The following is a 24,003-nucleotide window of genomic DNA, read 5'->3' as shown; positions in this document are numbered from 1 at the left end:
TTGTTTTACACTCAACATTAAAACTGAGATCGGTGTAACCTCTTCAGTGGATGTAAAATACCCATTGACAATTTTATAAGAAAGGCAAATGTACTGATCAATATTTATCCCTCAACCAGCATTATTAAGAAAAGTGAGTTGCCAATTAAGGGGAGTTATTGCTTTCTAAATTCTTTACTTCTGTATAGCCTTGCTGGTTAGCGCAGGCACGGCGCCTGGAAGCTTGCTTTGTGGGTCAACAGACCTCAGTCAAATCAAGGGAGATTGTCTTCACTCAGAGGTCACCCAGCACAGAAACTCAAGGGAAACTTTTGCTTCCAGTCCAGGGGTTTAGACATAATCAGTCAGCCACTCAGGCCACCGGAGTCATGATGCAGTCTACGTAAGGGACGAGGAGCCGAATGTCGGGTGGCCCACCACCCATCTTGAGTCTATCTGCCTTATTGTGAGCTCTTCTCACTGAGAGAGACGGGCAGATTTTATGGGAGATGAAAGTGGGTGGCACAGCCCTTACAGTCGGTGAGGCTGGGGAGGTATCCTGAGTGAATAAGTAGGAAGCGTAAAAGGCATATAGAGGGTCCGGAGAGGGAGTGAGGGTGGCCAATAGGAAGGCATGAGGGTGGGTAGGGAAAGAGGGAGGGCACTCATTGAAAATGGAGTTGAAGGGGGTAATAAAGCACTGTATTCGCTATGGTGCCCACCTCTCACTAAAGGATTTGGGAACATTGATGAGCACCATGTTTTCCTTCTCTAATGACACCCAGGCTCAAATGTAAACACGGAAGATGGGCAGGGAATCAGCAGAGACAACATTCTCCCCAAGTCGCTGTGCAGCTGGACTTTAAATATGATGCCAGAGGATGTTCAGCGTGGAAGCAGGCCATTTGGCCCATCAAGTCCACACTGACCCTCCAAACAGCATCCTACCCAGACCCACCTCTGTACCCTATCCCTACTTCTCCCATGTCTAACCCATGAAACCTAGCATCCCTGGTCACTATGGGCCATTCAACATGGCCAGTCCACCCAACATGCACATCATTGGACAGTGGGAGGAAACCGGAGCGCTTGGAGGATACCCACACAGACACAGGGAGAATGTGCAATGTCCACACATACAGTCGCCTGAGGCCAGAATTGAAGCAGGAACCTTGGCACTGTGAGGCAGCAGTGTTAACTACAGAGCCAGTGTGCTATCCCAGGTAGAAGTTCTGATAGTAATGGATATTTCACATGTCCTGCCACATACTTGCATGAGAAGGAAACCAATGAGGCAGGATGCATGATTAATGAGGGAGAGGAGTAGAAGGTCATGTGCAAAATATTGCTATGACACATGATTACACTCTGCCATGAAATCCCTTCAGAAAAAAAACATGGCTGAAAAGAATTCTGGCCAGAGAGTAAGAATAAACATGTCATTCTCAGGTTGGCACTTTGCAACTGTTGGAATATCATAATGATCAGGATCAGTACTTAGGATTCAGCTATTCACAATTTGTATCAATGATTTGGACATAGGAACTGAATGTAATATTTCCAGGTTTGCTCATGACGCGAAACTAGATGGCAGTGTGAGTTGTGAGGAGGATGCAAAGTGGTTTTACAAAGACTTAGATGAGTTAAGTTAGTGGGCAAGGCTATGGTAAATCAAATATAATGTGAAGAAAATGCTAAGTTATCCACTTTGGTAGATAAGACAGAAATGCAGACCATTTTGTATGTGCGGAGAGATTGGAATATGTTGATGTTCAAAGGGACCTAAGTGTCTTTGTTCATAAGTCACTAAAAGCTAACATGCAGGTGCAACAAGCAACAGGGGAGAACTGATATGTTGACTTTAATTGAAAGGTGATTTGAGAACAAGAGTAAAGATGCCTTGCTGAAGTGTATAGAGCTTTTGGGGTGACTGCTTTTGAGTATTGTGCTTACTTTTGGCCTTCTCACCAAAGAAAGGATGTAATTGTCAGAGAGCATGTGCGACAGATTCACCAGACTGACCCTTGGGATGTTGGTGTTATGAGGAGAGATTGAGCCTGCATTTTCTCGACTTAGATGGTGATGGATCAATGGAATTCTCCACCCTTTTGGGCCATGAAACCTCAGTCATTGAGTATATTAAGGACAGAAATTGATAGATTTCTAAATATTGCATTAATATTTTTAAGGAATTTGGGGATAGTGCAGGAAAATGGTATTAGGGTAGAATTTCAACACAATCTCGGTGAATAGCACAGCAGATTCGAGGGATCAAATGCCTCCTTCTGTTCCTTTCTCCACGGATTCTATGTCAGGTTGTTGTCATTGTTGTTCAGTGTTTCGTGGCCATAGTTTTTTGCTCATTTGTCATTTGACTGGAATTTTTGTTTGGAATACAATAGTGACAAGCTACATGTGTTAATTTGTAGCTTCCTTGTGCTGTATTTTTCTATGTGATGAAATTCATTGGAAATGTCAGAAATAAAATTATAGAATGCTTACAGCACACATGGAGCCACTTAGCATTTTGAGCAATTCTGCTGGTGTGAAATGGACTGTGTGATTTATATACATTTTCAATATAATTCATTCCAATTTCGGGTGTTCGCTTTTGAGTTCTTAACATATAGGTTTATGTGCCTGATATTAATAATGAATTGTATTTCTGTAGCCATGATGATTTATTTTAAAACCCCTTTTCAGGCCTAGTATTCAAATTGATAGGTTTCTGTGGACATTGGTAGAATTTTATAACCAAGCAAAAGAAAAAAGCTTCAGTTTAGAAGATCAGGATTTTTTTTTAAGTTTAAAAGATATGCTCAGAGCTGAGAGTGGGTTTGAGCAGTGCTGTGAATTAAAGATGCTAGTATAGACTTGAGCTCCTGAGAAGAGAATCATGTAATGAAACTAGTTTACATTAGATCAGAGAGTTAGTGTTAGTCCCATGCCTGAAGTGTTGGGATAAAACCCTGAAGAGGTTACTTATTTATGTAAATGCTTAACTTTGGATGTATAGGAAAAGGATATATGTCCATGAAAAGCCTATCAGTATTTCTCCTCTGTAAGTTAAAGTCAAAAGTGATTTAAACCTATTGAAGTATTGGAGACAGAGACATTTCTGTGAGTACCGTATGAATGGTGTTTTTAGGTACTTCATAGGGCATGTTTTTTGTGTATTGTACCAAGCTTGTGCTTTGGGTGCGATACAAAAAGCTGTTGATATAATTTTTAATTTAAAAAGGAGTGTTTTAGGATTAATAGGATTGTACAGGAGTGTGCTGGCAGATAGCAGGCTGGTTTGAAGTATGTCTACTTCAATGCCAGAAGTATCCGAAATAAGGTAGGTGAGCTTACAGCATGGATAGGTACCTAGGACTTTGATGTGGCCATTTTGGAACATGGATAGAGCAGGGTCAGAAATGGATAGAGCAAGTTCTAGGGTTTAGATCTTTCATTAAGAACAGGGAAGGTGGTAAAGAGGGGTAAAGAACAGGGAAGGTGGTCAAGGACAGTTTAACGGTGGCTGAAAGAACTTTTGATGAGGACTCGTCTACTGAGGTAGTATGGGCTGAGGTTAGAAACAGGAGAGGAGAGGTCACACTGCTGGGAGATTTTTGTAGGACTCCACAGAGTTCCAGAGATGTGGAGGAGAGGATCGGCAAAATGATTTTGGATAGGAGTGAAAGGAACAGGATGGTCATTATGGGGTCTTTAACTTCCTCAACATTGACTGGAAATGCTATAACTCTAGGATGTTGGATGGATCAGTTTTTGTCCAATGTGTACAGGAGAGTTTCCTGACACAGTATGTCGAAGGGCCAACAAGAGGGGAGGCCGCATTGGATCTGGTGCTTGGTAATGAACCAGGCCGGGTGTTTGATTTAGTGGTAAGTGAACAGTTTCGAGAGAATGACCATAATTTAGTTACGTTTAGTTTAGTGATAGAAAGAAATAGGTACATGCCAGAGGGCAAGAATTATCAATGGGGAAAGGGCAATTATAATGCAATTAGGCAAGATGTAGGATGCATAGAATAGGGTAGCGAAATGCAGGGGATGGGGACAATCAAAATGTGGAGCTGGTTTAAGGAACAGATATTACTTGTTCTTGATAAGTATGTCCCTGTCAGGCAGGGAGGAAGTGTTAAGGTAAGGGAACTGTGGTTTACCACAGAAATTGCATCTCTTGTTAAGCGGAAAAAGGAGGCTTATGTGATGATGAGACAAGATGGTTCATATGAGGCGATGGAGAGTTACGGATCAGCTAGGAAGGATTTAAAAAGAGAGTTAAGAAGAGCAAAGAGAGAACATGAGCAGTCTTTAGCAAATACAATAAAGGAGAACCCTAAAGCTTTCGAAAGGTAGGTGAGGAATAAAAGGACGATTAGGGTAGGAATAGGGCCAATCAAAGACAGAAGTGGGAAGTTGAGTGTGGACCCTGTGGAGATTGGAGAGGTGCTAAGCGAATATTTCTCATTAGTTTTCACTCAGGAAAAGGAGAATATTGTAGAGGAGAAGAATGAGATTTGGGATATTAGACTCGAAAGGATTGAGGTTCGTAAGGAAGAGGTGTTATCAATTCTAGAAGGAGTGAAAGTAGACAAGTCCCCTGGGCCAGATGGAATTTATCTAAGGATTCTCTGGAAAGCTAGAGAAGAGGTGTTGGAGCCTTTAGCTTTGACCTTTGACCTTTGAGTCGTCATTGTCTACAGGTTTAGTCCCAGAGGACTGGATGATTGCAAATGTTGTGCCCTTGTTCAAGAAGGGCAGTGGAGGTGACCCAGGTAATGATGGACCAGTGAGCCTTAGTCTGTTGTAGGAAAAGTTTTGGAAAGGATTATAAAAGATAGGATATGCATCAGCAAAAGATAACGTTGTTAAAACTAAACCAAAGCAAAATATAATCTAGCAAGCTAGATTTTAGTGTGGCTTATGATTTGTCCAATCATAACATCAGCGAGGTTCATGACACTAGTTTGTTCTTCTCTCCTGCCATTTTTTTGAAGTTCTGTATTTTTTTTTATCTTCAGGTGTTTGTGAAAATTCTCTTTTGAAAGACACAATTGAATTCACTCGCACTGTACTCCAAACAATGTACTTTACCAGTCCCTGTGTAAAAAGTTTTCTCATGTTGCCTTTGGTTCCATTACCAATGACCTGAACTCTGTCTCCTTTGGTTTTCCAATGCTCTGCCAAAAGGAAGCTTTTCTCTATTTGCTCAGCCTTGACATCCCATCTCCAAGATTTTGACTATTTCCATCAAAGCTTCTCCAATTTACCCACGTAACTAAAGTTACTCATCCCTGAAACCATTCAGGCCAATATGAAATGCATGTGTCTAATTCATTTAGTTGGTTTGTGTGGAGGTCCAAATGCAACAAGGTTACAAAAACTGCTTACCTTTTTGTCTCAACAAATATTTCACCTTTATCCACTAGAATTTTTTAAAAAAATCTTCTTTCCTATTTCTTCTCCTCACTTTTCATCAACGAGGGAAACCAAAGTTGGGCTCTTCATCAGAAAGGGGTTCAGTATAAAATGAATTCCATACAAATTAGGCATCATCCATCTTCCCAAAGGTAAATTCCCTGAACACATAAGTCAAGATTGGGAAACTGGGCTTTCTCCTCTTCTTGTCATGATTAGGAGGAGCCAGTGTTGGACTGGGGTGATGAAGGAGCAGTGCTCTGAAAGCTAGTGTTTCCAATTAAACCTGTTGGACGATAACCTGGTGTTGTGTGATTTTTAACTTTGTCCTTTCTAGTGTTCGTTTCCTTCAGCTGGTAGCACTTTTACCTCTGCAGCATGAGGCTTTGCACTTTGACCCTTGCCCAGAACCTGAGCTGATGATTTAGACACACGCTATTATGCAGTACTGACAGAGCAATGCATTGTTGAAATTACCAGCCATTAGCTGACATGTCAAATTCAAGTGTCATCTACCTGTTCATCTGAAAGTTGTTGACACTGTGATGGTGTTTGGAAAAAGAGCAGTGTGTTCTGCTGCTGTGCCTGCCAACATTCCTCCCTCAATACCATTAAAAATAGATTCATATTCACTGCAGGCTCCTTGTGGAACCTCGCTGTGAGTTGTATTGCGAACACATTTATCTATTAAACAGAGAACTGCATGATATAATAAGCCCGTCAATATTTCGCACTGACAACATTTCATAGGCTGGAGTTTGCTGCCAAAATAAATTACCAAGTCCAGCCATTCACTCCTTGAGTTCGCTTCCTAGAGGATTTGACAGTCACACATAAAGAGTCATACAGTACAGAAACAAACTGCTCAGTCTAATTTGTCCATGCCCACCAAATATCCTAAATTAATCTAGTCCCATTTGCCAGCATTTGGCCCATATTCCTCTAAACCTATCCTATTCATATAACCATCCAGATGCCTTTAAGTATTATAAATGTACCTGCCTCTGCAACTTCCTTTGGTAGCTTGTTCAATACATGCACCACCCTCTGCGTGTAAAGGTTGTCCATTAGGTCCCTTTTAAATCTTTCCCCTCTCACCTTAAACTATGCCCTCTAGTTTTGGACTCCCCTAACCTGGGAAAAAGGCCTTGGCTATTCACCTTATCTGTTCAATTGTTTCTTTGGTGGTCCCTGGCAGATAAGGATGACTCTCAGGGTGAGTCCTTAGGTGGCTGAACAGATCAATGAAGGCTACTGCAGGCTATGTTACACTTGGGCAGGTGGTGGTAACGGGAAGGGGGGTGAGTGTGGCAGTGCACTCCTTTCTCTATTTCCGCCTGTCTTCCCTTTTTCCTGATGGCAAGTCTCGAGGTTCTTGTGCCTTCCTGGATACCCCCCCTCCACCTCTGATGCTCTTGAACCAGTGATTCCCGGATGTCTGTGAGAATGCCACACTTCCCCAGTGAGGCCTTGAGGGTATCCCTGAAGTGTTTTGACTGTCCACCTGGGGCTTGCCTACCAACCTGGAGCTGGGAGTAGAGTACCTGCTTGGGGAGTCTTGTGTTAATCACCGTAGTTGAACAATGTGGAGTCGGTACCTTGACGCTGGAGATGTTGTCCTGGTCAAGGATCCTGGTGTTGGTGTGTTTCTCTTCCCAGCGGATTTGCAGGATCTTACACAGGCAGCATGAGTGATACTGCTCCACAGCCTTGAGGTGTCTGCCATAGACAGTCCATGTCTCAGAGCCATACAGGATGGTGGGAACCATCACAGCTCTGTGAACCATGAGCGTGGTGTTGAATCTGATATTGTACTCAAACACCCTTTTCCTCAGGTGGGCAAACACTGTACTAGCTTACTGGAAACAGTTCTGGATCTCTTCGTCAAGAGCTGCTTTGGCTGACAGGACACTCCTGAGGTTTTGGAAGTGGTCAACATTCTCTAAGGCCCCCCCCACCCCCAGTGGCTCTTGATGATCAGAGGTTCACTCCACAATGTCAGGCCAGGTTGGTGGAGGACATTTGTCTTGCAGAAGTTCAGGGTGAGACCAGTGCTCTCATCTGACTCCATAAAGGTGCTGACAATGGTCTGGAGGGCATCCTCTGAATTGCACAAATGAAAGCATCATCTGACTACTGCAGCTCAATGACACTAGTTGGGGTGACTTTGGTTTTGGCTTGAAGGTAGTGGAAGTTGAATAACTTTCTGCTAGTTCTGTGAATTATCACCCTGTCCATGCCCTGCATGATCTTATAAACCTCTACAGAATCACGCACTCTCTCCACTTCAGGGAGAACAGCCTCAGCTTATTCATCCTTTCCCGATAGCTTAAACTCTCCAATCCTTACGGAGACCATCCTACTTTATGGTGGAGATGGTCTTATGAGCTCTGTTTTCTTTTTCCGTCAACAGTGGGATTTCTGACATCATTAGCATTTTTGATAAAAGAGAATATTCGGTCTAAGAGCAGAAACTCAGGAGGAAAGGGGATAAGGGAATGGAACAAATGGTGATGGGCAGACAAAGCCATGATTGGATGGATGCATTTTATGTCACAAAGCACATGGATCCAGTAGTTTCCTTGCATTGGCTGAAAGTTTAATGGGATCTGGGAACTAGGGAGGTGATGGTGAGAGGCTCCAATGAATCTGGAAGGAAGGTAGGGTTAGGAGTATCCATTGTCTTCATAACACCAAGGAACACTCATTGCACCAGCGAGACCCTTAAGTGTCCAAAACACATCCCGTATAATGAGGGGGCACTTAAAAATATCTTCCCACTGTTAGACTGCTACCAGACAGTGAGAATACCCAGTAAAACAGAAGGGCTTCTCTTCAAGCTTTTAGGTGATTATGTCTGCGACCCATGGATTCTCCCTCCTTATCAACCCTCTCTACCGCCAGCAATAGGAAAGGGCAGAACCATCACCACTATCACCAATGTCCTCAAACATTGTACTCCCCACCTCACTGAGGTCTGCCTCACTGTCTGAGTCTACTTAGGAGGGTACCCAAGATGCTGCTGTGGTTCGGGTAATGTCTGACCAGTTACCACCTTCCGCTGGGGCACTGCTGGAACTGAAGAACTGTCGGCGGCTCATGAAGGCAGAATCTTCTCCCTTCAAGGCATGGAGATCTAGTGCTCAACAGTGAATTGTCTAACCAGATTGCTACTGAACCAAGTCCAACCTCAACTAGAAGGCTGAAACAAGTTTGGTTCCTCGTATTCTAGCACAACAACATGGCTACTGCCACACTGGAAAAAAGAATCGGCCTATATCTTTGGATCATTCCTATTGTATCATGGTCAGCCATTTTGAAGGTGCTGATCAGCATTTGCTAGTTTTCTGCAGGAGGTCAATCATTCATTGGAGATAATTTTATATGGCACGATAAGCCTCTAGATAGATGAATGATCTTTGGCCTCTTGGTTTTTATTTTTTTATTTTTTTGCTGTCTCATGTAATGTCTTGAACACAGGCCCAATTCCAGGCCTACTCTGTGGTTACCTTATCTCCATCTGGTTAGCAGTTGGCTATTCAAGACACTCAAAGTTTGGAGATAAACTATTCATCAACCTGTCTAGATATGTTACAACAGTTCTGGAGTAGGTGGGACTTGAACTCCTGCTCCTGGGACTTGAACAGGCCTCCTGGCTCAGAGGTAGGAATACTGCCACTGCACCATGAGAACCCATGTCAATGATCTGGACAACAAAAGAGCAGTTGAAAGTTTCCACTTGTGAATCCTGTTCAGTGGAAATTTTGTACATGTAGTAAGGGGAGAATCGGATGCCTTTTCCATTCAAAAAAAATCATAAGATAATTATGGATGAGAATTATTAGGCTTATTTGATTCATCCATTAAGTGATACTCTAATCACCATTCAATGAAAACATCCAGTTGTTTTTGAAATGATTCAGGAGTTTTTCCCTGATAATAATTACTGATAATAATTACACAGGTTGATCGTATATGGACAGGTTTTGTAACGTCTGTATTTGGAGGTTCTTATCCTGGTTTGTTCCTTTTGAAGGAAAGTCTGCTGTTTTCTGCATTTATTACAATATTCTGATCATCCCATTGGCCTTGTCTGAGAAGCACAAAGGGTCTAAATTCCTTGGCATCTCAAACCAGCATGATGATGTTGGTTTGATACAATGGATAGACCTCCCATTAGAAGTAATTGTGTTGTTGCTTGGGTAGTAGATAGGCTTTACAAGCTGGAATCAATTGAATACAAAGATAACTGTGAGAACAAGTCCTTGGAAGAATATAATTACCTTGAAGGGAGCACTGTGTAGATTTAGTAGAATGATTCTTAGACTCCAAACATTAAATTACAAGGAGAGATTGCGCTGTTGATTAAGGGCTGATTTGAACAAAGTTTTCAAGATAGTAGGAGGAATAGATTAGGTGGCGAGAGCAAAAATGATTCCTTTGGGAAGGGGAGTAGGGGAGCAAGTAGAATAATATAAATATTAGAATAAAAGGTGGAGTACAGGAGGGAAACCCTTCCATGTGACAAGGGGGTATAAAATTTTAGAATTTTCTTCCACAAATGGCAACTGGTACTTGATCAGTTGTTGATTGCTGAGGATAAATGCTGAGAGGATGTTTTTCCACATGGGAGAGTTTAGGACCAGAAGGCATAGTCTCAGAATTAGTGGGCGTCAATTGAAGACTGAGATGAGGAGGAATTTCTTCTCTGAGCGTTGAGAATCTTTGGAACCCCTTGTCATAGAGAGCTGTGGAGGCAGTGTCCTTGAGTATATTTAAGGCTGAGATAGATTCTTGATCAGTAAGACAATCGAGGTGTATGGGGAAAATGCAGGAAAGTGGACATGAAGATTTTCAGATCAGCCATGATCCTGTTGAATCGATGGACCAAATGGCCAACTCCTGTTCTTATTTCTCATGGTTTTATGATCTTAATTTTAAACTGAGATTGTTTGGTTAAAAAATAAAGCTAAGTGTTAGGGTTATGGAGTAGGCATAAGCTTGTGCATAGATTTACATCACTTACCCTTAAATAAGGTAAGTTATTTTGCAGGACTGGAAGAGGTACTTACTTGTGCCACTCAAATGACAATTCATTAGCAGACATAGCTAAAATGATAATGATCAGGCTGAAACAAATATCGTAAAGTAGCTGAAAAAAGTAAGGGAAGAAAATGAAAGAGGATTTGTGTCACACCATCGTGTACATTTGGAAGTTAGCACATTAAAACTTTAACAGTAAACATCTGTTTTAGGAAGCCAAATGGTTCATTGTATTAGTATTTAATTCCCAGACTCCCCTTGTAGCCCAGTGAACATGAGTTCCAAAACTATTCATGTAATTCCTTATTGCTTACTAATCTCTAGGCATCATGCACATTTGACTTGAAAAGTAATATTTCTGTTGTAGATCCTTTGTGTGGATTTCAAGGGGAATACTGTGGATTTCCAGTGGTGGTAAAATCAGAGAACTGATTGATGAAAAGTAAATAACATCACGCTGCAAATATATCCCACACTGGCAGCTCATTACCTCTATCCCACGCTTAGAGACATTTGTTTATGTAAGATAAATGGCTTCAGCCTACTCTGAAGGAAACAGTGTCCCTACCCTCACACAATTGTACTGTAAACTGAAAGTTTTTTTGTCCTCTATTTGTCATTAAGGCTCTTAATACTTGTAAGCCAATTATTTAGCGCATAAAATATATTTTACATTTAAAGCATGAGGTTATTAAAACAGCAAAAGTTTATGACATTTGACCGCACATGGAAAAACAAAATTAAATAAAGATGAAATGTGTGCACACACGTGACTATTTTTATTTAGCAAGAATGCAGAGGAAAATAGACTTAATGCATTTCATCCCACTTGCAAAAAGTTAAAGAGAAAGAAGTCGAAATGGCTGAGAGGCCAGAACACATTTAACCTTTAACAAAGCAATAGCCTGCAGGAAAGCAAAACATCTTTAGAAATTCTGAGCAATGTTTATGTTTTTCTTCTGTCAAAGATCTTAAGAATTCAGTTACAAAAAAACAAAGACATGAGAAAAAAAGATGACCCAATTTCACCCCCCAATACAGGAACAGCCCATGGAAATGCCAGAGTTACTTTACATGATGAATGTCAAAAAGCTTTGTTTGCCTGGACTTCTTTTAATTAATTTGTGTCCTCCCTCTCTTGTGTGTTTCACTTTTACCAGGGGAATCTCTGAGCTTTGCAGATGACCTTCTTTCAGGCCTGGGATCTTCCTGTGTTGTAGTGGGGAAAAACCATGGGATTGCCTCTGAGACAACAACATACTCTTTAATTTTCAAGTGCCTGGAACCAGACAGCTTCTACAAGTAAGCAAAAAATAATAACACACAAGCATGTGCATACTTGTACACACACTGCGTTGTATGCCTGGAGGTATTAGCACATGACCTTACATCTCAGTTTACCCTGCCTCACATTGTTTCCACTGGTCCATCTCCATGTGCAATGTTGACGACACCAACTGGAAAGCAAATGGGTTTGTTGCTAAGTGATTGGCTAAACCTTGACTTTCACCAAATTGCCTTCTTTTCTGATCTCAAACATTGTCGGAATTAATAAAAATAAAGGCCACAAAGATGCACAACTTTTTTATAAGTACCCCATGATTTTTATGTAGCCTGGAAACCCCTGAATATTCCTCAAGTGTCGGCAACCCTAACACACATATTTTCAAATGGGATCTTTCAAAGAAATGTTTTGGTGGTAATTTCAATTAAAATAATCATGCAACAATACCTGCAGAAATGCTTTTGGCTATTATGTTAAGTTGCACATAAATCTTGATTGTGAATTAACACTACAAACTTTTGCAAAGAACTTGCTAATGCCAGCATTTTCCCTTTCCATGGCTATTCTTCTATAACAAGGAAGATGCTTTGTGATTAGTTTGTTTTCCTTCGTATGGCAGTCTTTCAAAACTTGGCACTTTGTGTTTAAAACATCCTCAAGGTGTTTTTATTCTTCCTCACTCTGACAGTTCTGGAAATCACACCTGAATAAATGTCAGTGTTACACTTTTGCGTTTATTCCTTTTGCTGGTAGTGGATTGAATTCCTCAGTGGTGTTTGACGTGAGCAGGCTTGTATTTGATGAATCTTATGTTTGCATGCCAGGTTTTCCCATGTTTACAAATGAGTGAGATCTCAACCTCTCTTTACCATGTTCAGATGTAAAAACAACTCACTAATGATGGCCTCATTTTTCTTCATTCTGCTCTGAAGTGCACATTTCTGTTCTCTTTTTCTCAGTTGACTCATTTTACTTGCACGTCACAAAGCCCATCGAGGTTATGAGATATTATGCCATTGGGTTTAAAGATTGATTATGGCTACTTTAAGAAAAATGTGTATCTGTGTTGTATGATTTCTGTATTCTAAGCAAAGCGATATCACTAAAATAATTTCGGTGAATATATGAGCAAATTGAAATTGCAAAAAATAAAATCGGAAATAAGTGCAGAAACTATTTGAGAGTATGCAATGAGACCAATCTGAAGCAAAAAACTTTACCTGCATGCCCTCCTATAAATTCCCAAGGTTTACTATTTTTAGTATTCCTCAAGATTGAATTCTGTTTAAAACAAAAGTTCTAAATTACACAAAAACAGAAATTGCTGGAGAAACTTAACTGGTCTGGCAGCATCTATTTAAAGAAAGCAGAATCAACGTTGCTGCCAGATGCTGATAGACCTCTTCTAAGTTGATAAAGCCATGTGTGAAAATTTAAAAGCAGCTCTTGCAGAACATGTATGGCAGAATGAAGTTGCAGGAAATTTGCCATGTTGCAAACCTTTTTCTCTTATTGAGGCAATGATAAGATCTTTAAAGAATCAGACAATAATATAAATGTGTGTAACTAAACCCTCCTCTGAACTTCTAATTTATTTTCAAGTGATTGTTTGGACATCCTCTTTGTATCATTATCCCTGGGTCTCACTTTAATTTAACTTGAGTCTTGGAGATATTGTTTAAGCCTGACCATTGCCAGGCCTAAATTTTTGATATGCAAGTTTTTAAAAAAATAACATAGATGTTGCATTATATGTCACTGTTAGTATGTCTTGAAGAGAGATGTTCCTGTTATGATTGTATCATAGCATGTGACCTCAGGATATGAAGATCTCACACTCCATCTAATCTTGGTTCACTTGAAGCATGACATTGTCCTGTTCTATTCATATAAGCAGAACCTAATATTAGCCTAGGCACTTATGTACCTAAGGAATATAATGTTTGGGTAAATTAATCAGTTGTAACAAATGTCAGTTGGTTTCCACACTATGATATCCACACCCATTTTCTTCTGTCATGGAAGGTAATATAAGTATTGTCAGATCAGGAAAAATACCATTGTGCAGACAAACTCCCCCATGGTAGAAGAAATAACATCAGTATAAGAATCCAGTATATAGGTGGTAGATATGTGGAAAGCTATTTGAGGACCAATCAGGCAACAACTTTGGACAACAGACAGTTTTTGCAAAGGAAATCTTTCTCACCCTTACACAGCATCGGTTTCTGTGAGCTCAGGAAACTTTACAGATTAGTAGACAGAACATTAACCAATAATTTATTTTTGATTGGGAAGTAACTTCTTTCAGGATAAAAATAGATTTTTAAGATTATTAATTAAAAGAAAGAAAGCAATAAAAAAAACTTGAAATGCAGTTTTGAGCTCGAACATAGATCCAGTGCTGTACAGCTTGGAAAACTATAAAGGCTAGAATATTTTCCCGATAGTTGTTACATTGGGAATGGCTTCTCAGAAGAGCACGACAATATCTTTGTTCTTAAGAAAGGTGCAGTTTTTAACTCACACTGACACCAGATCAGGGACACAGAGCTTAAGCTGGTGCCATCAAAATCTTTAACTCAGAATCGTGGAAAGCAGAAATCTTGTTATGGATTGGGCAGTGACACCCTAACTGAAATATGACTGTTCAAACAGCATGTCCAGCTTGATTTTACAGCTTAAACAGGAAATGAACATGGAAAGAGTGTTAAAAATCTCTCTTTTCTTGGTAAGGAAGGACTTTGCAGAATTAATATATCTGGTCTTGCGATGGCTGATCAAAAAAATCCACAAAAGCTTTAAGAAATGATCAAACACCACCCAAATGGAAGAATTAACTTCAGGGTTAACAATTTATACTTCATGATGTACAGACAGCAGCCTCAAGAGTCTATTGACCAGTCTGTTGGAATAAGTTGAATCAAAGGGCATAAGTGTGACAGTTCTGAAGAGGAATTGTCAAAGAAGCTCATTGAGTTTATCATTGTCTCTGCACCAAATAAAATCTTTGAAGACAATCTTTTAAGTAAGGAAAAGGCTCATGCCCATTTCTGCATTGATTGAGGATGGACTATATGAAGCATCAGTGTCAGACCAACAACAGTAACATGCTTTCAATGCAGCCAGTTTTCTCAATGGTAAGCAAAATCCACCAACCTAAAACAACTGAAACAGACACAATTTATCACAGTTATTTGAAAGCTATCCAACTTGTCTTGATGTCTGTAAAGCATGTGCACCACAGAATCGTGGAAATTTGTTTTCAAAAGCCAAGCAAGACATGAGAGTCATCTACATGTCGCCTCTGAGATGATACAACACCCAACATTGGCAGCAAGGGAAGAGCATCAAAGCTGTACAAATACAAACATGTCCTGGAAATTCACAGTCAACCAAACGGAAATGAAATTTCAGAATCTGGCCAAAGTTTCCACATTGTTAACTGCATGCAACATGTTTATGGCATAAGGCAACCAAAAGCTTTTATAATGTTCTGTCCCATATATTCTCGAGAAGGCAGAAAGGTGCACGCTAAAAGCTAAACTTGAAATGGGATCTTAGTACCAACCACTACGCATCCTGAAAGGCATACCTCAATAAGTGACACTCCATCTTACAGAATGTGAGAAATTATCTCAGAACACAAAAAGTGGCATTATTCCACTTTAGGAGAAAGTGAGGACTGCAGATGCTGGAGATGAGAGCTGGAAATGTGTTGCTGGAAAAGCGCAGCAGGTCATGCAGCATCCAAGGAGCAGGAGAATCAACGTTTCTGGCATGAGCCCTTCTTCAGGAATGAGGAGAGTGTGCCAAGCAGACCTTGTAGAGGGAGGAAGAGAGCTTCTTCAAGGAAGGCATCCTTGCCAAGAGGATTCGCAGTAGGTTAAAATCTTCTAGTCCTTGTAGAGGGAGGAAGAGAGCTTCTATAACCTTGTAGAGGGAGGAAGAGAGCTTCTTCAACCCTTGGCACACTCTCCTCATTCCTGAAGAAGGGCTCATGCCCGAAACGTCGATTCTCCTGCTCCTTGGATGCTGCCTGACCTGCTGCGCTTTTCCAGCAACACATTTCCAGCTTATTCCACTTTAGGGCCAGTGCAGTTTGACTTGCCAAATTTTCTACCTGGTATTGACCAATGATCCAGCAGGGGCAAGACCACAAGAATGGATAGATTTCGTCATAGTCAAAATTTATTCGATTTAAACCACAACCACGGTGATGAAACAGACCTCACATAACACTATTGAATCAGTCAATGATTTCAAACATGTCCAGATAGATTTGACGCTATTGGCAACCTGAAGGGGAGTGCAGTATTGCATCTTCAGGATGATGTAACTGTATTTCTTGATGCTACCAGGAAATGCAGTGTGCACATATAAGTGTAGATTAAGGTGGAACTAAATGAAATGGAGCAAAATGGTGTAATTCAGAAGGTCAAAAACACATAGATTGGTCTGGCTCCATCATGTGCATGTTAAGGAAAGATAAGTATATGCCTAGACACAAGGTGCTTTAACCTTTTATTTGAAAGTTGTCCACACACACTGCTGATGCTGGCAGAACTCAATCCTCAATCTCTGGAGCAAGATTTGTTTCCAAGGCAGATGTGAATATGATTGTAAGTTTGTCCAATTAACAGAAAAACCCAAAAATGCAGTACACTTAAGATACCATTTGGACAGTTACCACAGAAGCCATTAGTAAATCAAGACATATTGCAGCAGCACATGGATAAATTTGTTGAGAGCGTACCTCGCTCTGTTTGCATAACTAACAATAGATCAGACAAAGACAGAGCACGACCTCAAACTTCAATTTCTGTTGACTGTTTTTCAACAACAAGGATTAGTATTTAATAGCACAAAACGCCAGGTCAACATCAGCCAGATAAACCTTGTTGGGTCTGTTTACTTCACCTATGGATTACTTCCCGAACCAGGTGAGATCTAGGATGTTGAAGGCTGGCTCCTCAGGATCAGGAGGATCTGGGTTATTGACTCAAATGTTTCAATTTCCACTTTGCTTACACTCCCAACTTCAGAACAGTTGTATCCACTGCAAGACTTGTTTCAGCAGGACATCTAACATGTGTCGCAAAACAACTAACCATTACATTTTTGACAATGTTAAGCAAGTCCTGTCAGTAAAATCTGGTGTCCTGAAATAATGCAATTCCAGGAAAGTCATGCCTTTTGAAACTAATGCATGTAAAAGGCCTAGACACATGTCTTTTGCAAGACAAAAACATGACTACTTTTGGTTTGAACATTCTGTCATCTGCACAGGTCAACTATTCCAATCGAGAGCAGAGGACATTAGTTCTGGTATTCAGCATCATGTGGTTTCACACATACTTAGTTGAAAAGAAATTCACCATTGAAACAGATCATAAGCCACTGGAAATGATGATGTACTGCAAATCACTAATGAATGTAACACCACATCTACTTGTCAAGGAGAAAGGAAATGTCTTTGAAGTGAGATATAAGCAAGGCACAAAGATAATTACAACTGACGTGGTGAATAGATGATCTAATCCACCTAAAGATAAAGGTATTCCTTTTGATCTACATGTTAATGCAAGGCTGCGAAATTGAAGACTGACTCAATGATAATCTGTTACACTTTGCCCAGAGCCAGTGTGAAAAGTTACAGTCAGCAGCTGCCGAAGATGAGCAACTGCAAGAGATTACAAAAAAAGAGCCATTATCCTGGGATGACCTGACAATATTAAAGAAGTTCTTGGGAAGGCTTATTCCTTTTTTCAGAGAAGGACTTTATATCTAACAATAGGTCATTTTCTAAGAAAACAAGTCCTCATCCAAATGCATTACATCAAGATATCAGGCCCATGTTGCAGCAAAGGCATATGGGATTGATTGCAGAAGAAGGCTTGCACATGGTCAGTACACTGTACTACGATGAAACAAAATATTCAACAACCCACAAATGCATACGTGACGTATCAGATTTGTAATCTCACAGTGGAGAGAGCCTCTTTTTCCACATGATGTTCCATTCTACGTTCACTCTGATTTCTCCAGCCTCTACATGAAACGTCAAGGTCCAGTCATGACAGCGGCTGGAGAAACTGAAAGTGAATCCATCAACATGACAGTCGGCACATGTAAACCCCCGGAGAGCCTGCATGGCTGCATAGTGTTGGTTCTATCCACTCCTTGGATGAAAGTGGCAACAGACCTTTTAACAGCGCATGGTGAAAACTGCATGTTTGTGATGAATGGCTTCTCTAACTTTTATTTGAGTTGATGGCTAAGCAGCAGAGTGAGCTTGATTGTTGCTGACACAGTGCTATTTTCACTTCAGTGATGAGCCGGGTTATATGGTGTATGACAACGGCCTAAAAACACTAGCAAATCATTTCAAAACTTATGTACTGAGTGGGGAGTGACCCAAATCAGATTGTCATCTCACTATCCGCACTCAAATGGTCAAATGAAACATGTGGATGTACTATCAAATCAATGATCATCACTTGTTGAGCACATACATTGCATTGTTGCTTTTTCATGCAACACCAACAGAAAAGGTCATGATTTGGAGATGCCGGTGTTGGACTGGGGTGTACAAAGTTAAAAGTCACACAACACCAGGTTATAGTCCAATAGGTTTATTTGGAAGCACTAGCTTTCAGAGCGCTGCTCCTTCATCTGACAATCACCTGATGAAGGAGCAGCACTCTGAAAGCTATGTTTCTAAATAAACCTGTTGGACCGTAACCTGGTCTTGCTGGATTTTTAACTTTCAACAGAAAAAGGATCACCATCCCAGGTGCAACTTATGTCAGATGGCAAGTGTGAACAACAAACCTCCACTTGCAACCAATCGTCTTATCATTCCAGGGCATGTGACATTCTTCTTCTGAGACAGGAGAATTAAAAATGATGTACCTTGAGTCAGCAGATAGGGAACCACTAAAATTGCACACTAGGCAAAAAGTGAGAGTTAGAAATTCAGAAACAAGTATTTGGAAGCTAGCAGAGGCTTCTAGAATATGTAACGAGCCCAGACCATATGATGCATTCCTGAACATATGCTACAATACAAGGGTCAAAACCCAGCTCAGATCAATATATAACATGCCAATTGTACTTGAAGAGAGTGAGGATGATGATTGTGCAGTCATGTTGAGTGACAGCAATTAGGAGCAAGACAATCAAGTTGTTAAACAAGTGCAGCACAGAACAGTGCATATCTCTCCAGGTGGGTATCGAATCATTACATCAGGATGAATGGAGAAACCTCCAAAGTATTACTTTGATGTTTGAAATGTAAGTCTTTGTAAATTCTAATTTACCTGTTTGCATAATTATTGAAATGACAGAATATGCCTAAGTTCGACCATGTGTGTGTTTGGGATAGCTGTTTATCATTGGAAAAAGAGGCATGCTGTGTGATGTCTCACTGCCAGTAGGTCAGTAAGAGACATCCTCATTATATCATCACTACATCATAGCATGTGGTGTGAAGATATAAATATCTCGTACTCCATATTACTTTGGACCTTTTGAAGCATAATATTCGATTGGAATCATGTTTTTCTGTTGTGACAAATTGGCATAACTTTAAGCCTAATACTCATCTTTAATACCCAAATGTCCATGTCTATTTCCTTATGTTGTAGTAGATTACATAAGCATTATCTGTCAGGTTAAAAAAAACCCTAGTGCATGCAAACTCACACCAATAGATTGGTTTAAGGTACACACAGGACAATTTGGATGTAGTGATAATGTCACTGGATGGGAAATCCAGAGCCCCAGTGTACTGAAGGAGATGGCTCTAGAAATCGTGGATGCATTGGTGATCATTTTCCAATGTTCTGTAGATTCAGGATCAGTTCCTGCGGATTGGAGGGTGACTAATGTTGTCCCACTTTTTAAGAAAGAAGGAAGAGAGAAAACAGAGAATTATAGACTATTTAATCTGACCTCAGTAGTGGGAAAAATGCTGGAGTCAATTATAAAGGACAAAACTATGACACATCTGGATAGCAGTAACAGGATAGGTCAGAGTCAGCATGGATTTATGAAGGGAAATCATGCTTGATGAATCTTCTGGAATTTTTTGAGGATGTAACTCTGAAGATGGACAAAGGAGATCCAGTGGATGTAGTATACCTGGACTTTCAGAAAGCCTTTGATAAAGTCCCACATAGGAGGTTAGTGAGCAAAATTAGGGCACATGGTATTAGGAGCAAAATACTGACATGGACTAAAAATTGGTTGGTCGACAGGACACAAAGAGTAGTGATAAATGGCTCCCTTTCGGAATGGCAGGCAGTGACCAGTGGGGTACCGCAGGGATCAGTGCTGGGACCGCAGCTGTTTACAATGTACATTAATGATATAGATAAATGTATTAAAAGTAATATTAGCAAATTTGCTGATGACACAAAGCTGGCAGGGTGAAATGTGAGGAGGATGTTAGGAGAATACAGGGTGACTTGGACAGGCTAGGTGAGTGGATGGATGCATGGCAGATGCAATTTAATGTGGACAAGTGTGTGGTTATCCACTTTGGTGGCAAGAACAGGAAGGCAGATTGCTACCTAAATGGAGTCAAATTAGGTAAAGGGGCAGTACAATGAGATCTAGGTGTTCTTGTACATCAGTCAATGAAAACAAGCATGCAGGTACAGCAGGCAGTGAAGAAAGCTAATAGCATGCTGGCCTTCATAACAAGAGGAATTGAGTAGCGAAGCAAAGAGGTCCTTCTGCAGCTGTACAGGGCACTGGTGAGACTGCACCTGGAATATTTTGCGCAGTTTTGGTCTCCAAATTTGAGGAAAGACATTCTGGCTATTGAGGGAATGCAGCGTAGGTTCACGAGGTCAATTCCTGGAATGGCGGGACTATCTTATGCTGAAAGATTGGAGCGACTGGGCTTGTATACACTTGATAAAGGTAAAAACAATACACTTGAGTTTAGAAGGCTGAGAGGGGATCTGATTGAAATGTATAAGATTATTAAAGGATTGGACACTCTGGAGGCAGGAAGCATGTTTCCGCTGATGGGTGAGTCCCAAACCAGAGGACACGGTTTAAAAATAAGGGGTAGGCCACTTAGAACAGAGTTGAGGAGAAACTTCTTCACCCAGAGAGTGGTGGGTATATGGAATGCTCTGCCCCAGAAGGCTGTGGAGGCCAAGTCTCTGGATACTTTCAAGAAAGAGTTGGATATAGCTCTTAAGGATAGTGGAATCAAGGGTTATGGGGATAAGGCAGGAACAGGATACTGACTGAGGATGATCAGCTATGATCATAATGAATGGTGGTGCTGGCTCGAGGGGCAGAATGGCCTACTCCTGCACCTATTGTCTATTGTCTATTGTAAAACTCCATCAAGCTCACTCATGTTGTTTAAGGGAAGAAATTGTCATCTTAACCTGGTCTAGCCTATGTGTGACACTTGAGGATGGGCAATAAATGATGGCCTAACTAGAAGCATCTGCATCCATAAACATTTCATTCCATGAACCTATAAAAATAAAAGCTGAGGTTCAACCAGTAACCTGACTTTTCCCTCACAGAAGACAAGTTGAGGTTAAATCTGATGAGATGCAGAAATATTAGTGTAAACATTGCATTTCCAAAAACTGCATTTTTGACATGGACAGCTGCTTTTCTTATTGGCACAGTAAGCCATTCAGCTCATTTTTTTAAGCCACTGATCCCATGTTTAAAGGACTGGGAGAATGTGATGTGGCAAACATATAGTTAAAATTCTTCATTTATTTTTCAAATTTTAACTCAAGTCCACAGAAATGCAGGTTAGCTAGATTGGCCATGCTAAGTTGCCCCATATTATTCAGTGTTGTGCAGGTGAGGTGGGTTAACTTTGGTGAATGTGAGGTAATGGGGATAGGGCAGGATGCTTTTTCAGCAGGTCAGTGCAGACTCAGTGAGCCAAATGGCCTCTATCCGCATCGTGGGGATTCTATAATTATATGATTCTACACTAGAATTCTGTCTTACCTTTAGCACCAACGAACATTTTATTCAGTTTACTCAGTCATATTATCCATACTTATGTCCAAACTAAAATTCTGGAATAAATGGTGGGACATCGTATTAGCAGCCAGGAGGTTAGTTTGATGACCATCATTGTCATCACAGTAGAGACCAGAAATGTTTTTTTTTTAGAATCCAGAAACCCAGATATTTGCTGTTAGAATTAAACCACAAAGTTCACAGTTTAAATCAAAAGCATTCAAGGGTTCAGTTGTTCTACAGTTATAAACACCCATTTAACACAGGTATCATAACATTTTAAGCTTAGACACCTCAGACAGAATTTTCTGTGTTCAAATATTGTTTAACTTTGGTGTATTGTGTCTGAATTTTTTTCTCTCTCTCATCTTAACTATACTAGAAGTCCAACTCACCATTAGAAGCACTTCAGCAACAAGATTTAAACTTGTTTTTTTATGAAACACAGAATTTCAACTGAACTCTGAGAGATGCTTCCTCTTCTACAGCCAATTTGTTTGCCAACCTAAAGTTTAAAACTTCTTGAACTCCAGCGTTCCCCTCTTTTTCTATTCCCCAGGCAACTTGGTCACATGATAATTTACTGGAAGCCAGATCTTTACCAGAAATTGCATACTGGAGAATCCTAGTTCTTTGTGGTACCATAACCCGAACAGAAAATGTGGTTCATTTCCCCAGAAACACTATATAAGTGCGATCCAAAACAGATTAAGAACAGTTTTGCATTGCCAGATCACAGAAGCCATTTTCCCCATGCTTAGATTTCCTGATATACATTCTTTTTAAGTTGACAGTAATCCTTTCAATCACTCTGATGAGAGAATCATACATCTGTATTTCTCAGTTTAGAACTTTTCAAGTTGATTTTACTGACATACATGTGCTAAAAGTTTTATGAATTCACTATTCATTCCAGTTATAGCATGCTTGCCAAAGAATACATTAGATTTACTGATATGACAATACATATCCTGGTCAAGGCACCACAACTCTAAAGATGAAAGTGATCCATTTACAAGGGTCAAATAGATTTGTGGGTCATGGCAATGAGATTATGAATGGAAGTCAATGCATTCATAAAGGTCAATTCTGTGTGCTTAAAAAGGTCAAACAAGCATGGTTATAATAATCACTGTCATGTACTTCTAAAGGCCAGTCAGAAATATTTTTTTTGTTATTTTGCCTATCCATTTAGAATGTGGCTGTTAAGATGGTTCTAAGCTTTGCTACTGTGAGTATTTTGTTGGCGTATCCATTGTGCTGTTGGAGAGATCCAAGATTTGGTCCTAGCGATGGCAATTAAATAATAATATATTTACAAATCAGGATAGTATTTGACTTGGAGAGGAAGTCATAGTGGTGCTGCTCCCTTGTATAAAATGGTAAATGTCGCAGTTTGAAAGGTACTGTCAGAGGAGCTGTGATATGTTACAAAGATGGAAATTACTGACAAAACTTAGCAGGTTTGGCAGCTTCTGTGGGAAAGAAGTTGAGATAACATTTCAAGTCCAGTGACTGTTCATTGGAACTGACAGCAGCAAGGAGAAACTGGTATTTATTCTGAAAATGAAGTAGGGGTTTGGGTATTGTTGGAGAGGTGAGCGGATAAGTAGAGTTGGAGCCCAGAGGGAGAGTGAGAGAGAGAGATATATGAAAGATAAGTGATAGATGGCAGACCGGGATAGAAGAGATGATGAGAGCTGGGCTAGCGGAGTATGGGTACACTGTGCTGAAAAAAAACCATGTATTGTGATAATAGGCCTAAGATTGGGTGAGAATGGGTTGGCTGTGTTAAAAGCAACCCATGTCATAACAGAGCTGGGTATGTGGGTGGGTAAAAATCATAAAAACACAACTCTGATAAGTTGTTGCTCTTACCTTGTAGATAGTAGACACGGTTGCATGTTTGGGGATTAATGTCGAGACTGATGGATACGAGGGTGATCGGATGAGTTGCTTTCTCAGGGAGGTTCCTGCGGGTTCTTGTTGTCACTGGATTCAACTCAGCATATTCTATCACACTCCTGTAGTTGAAAATAGCAATTGTGGAGTCATAGGTGAGATGAGAATCCCCAAACATGCAACCTGCCAGGCTCTGTTGTAGCTATTGTGTTTTTTCGCCCACCCAATTCAACTTCTGGTGATTTTCTCATGGAATGTGGGCCTTGCTGGCTGAAGCAGCATTTGTTGCCCATCTTGTCTTAATTTGTCTTTGATGGTGAAAAGCAGGGGCTGGTGTAATAGATGTATTTT

At 40.4% G+C, this 24,003-nt stretch overlaps 1 protein-coding gene across 3 annotated transcripts in view; it reads left to right on the top strand.

Moving 5' to 3' along the window:
* astn2 (astrotactin 2) overlaps positions 1-24,003 on the top strand; it is a 1,590,397-nt gene that overhangs the window by 1,399,463 nt on the left and 166,931 nt on the right. For all 3 annotated transcript variants that reach the window (XM_087998521.1, XM_087998520.1, XM_087998522.1), the window contains one exon: positions 11,609-11,750. In XM_087998521.1, coding sequence (XP_087854647.1) covers positions 11,609-11,750 — 142 coding nt within the window. The remainder of the gene's footprint in view (positions 1-11,608; positions 11,751-24,003) is intronic.

Source organism: Chiloscyllium plagiosum, unplaced genomic scaffold, assembly GCF_037043375.1.
Source record: "Chiloscyllium plagiosum isolate Xiang-an unplaced genomic scaffold, Cpla_swu_hap1 HiC_scaffold_21, whole genome shotgun sequence".
Taxonomy (NCBI): domain Eukaryota; kingdom Metazoa; phylum Chordata; class Chondrichthyes; order Orectolobiformes; family Hemiscylliidae; genus Chiloscyllium; species Chiloscyllium plagiosum.
Note: the sequence above shows the minus strand (reverse complement) of the source record. Positions and strands in the feature narration are given on the sequence as shown.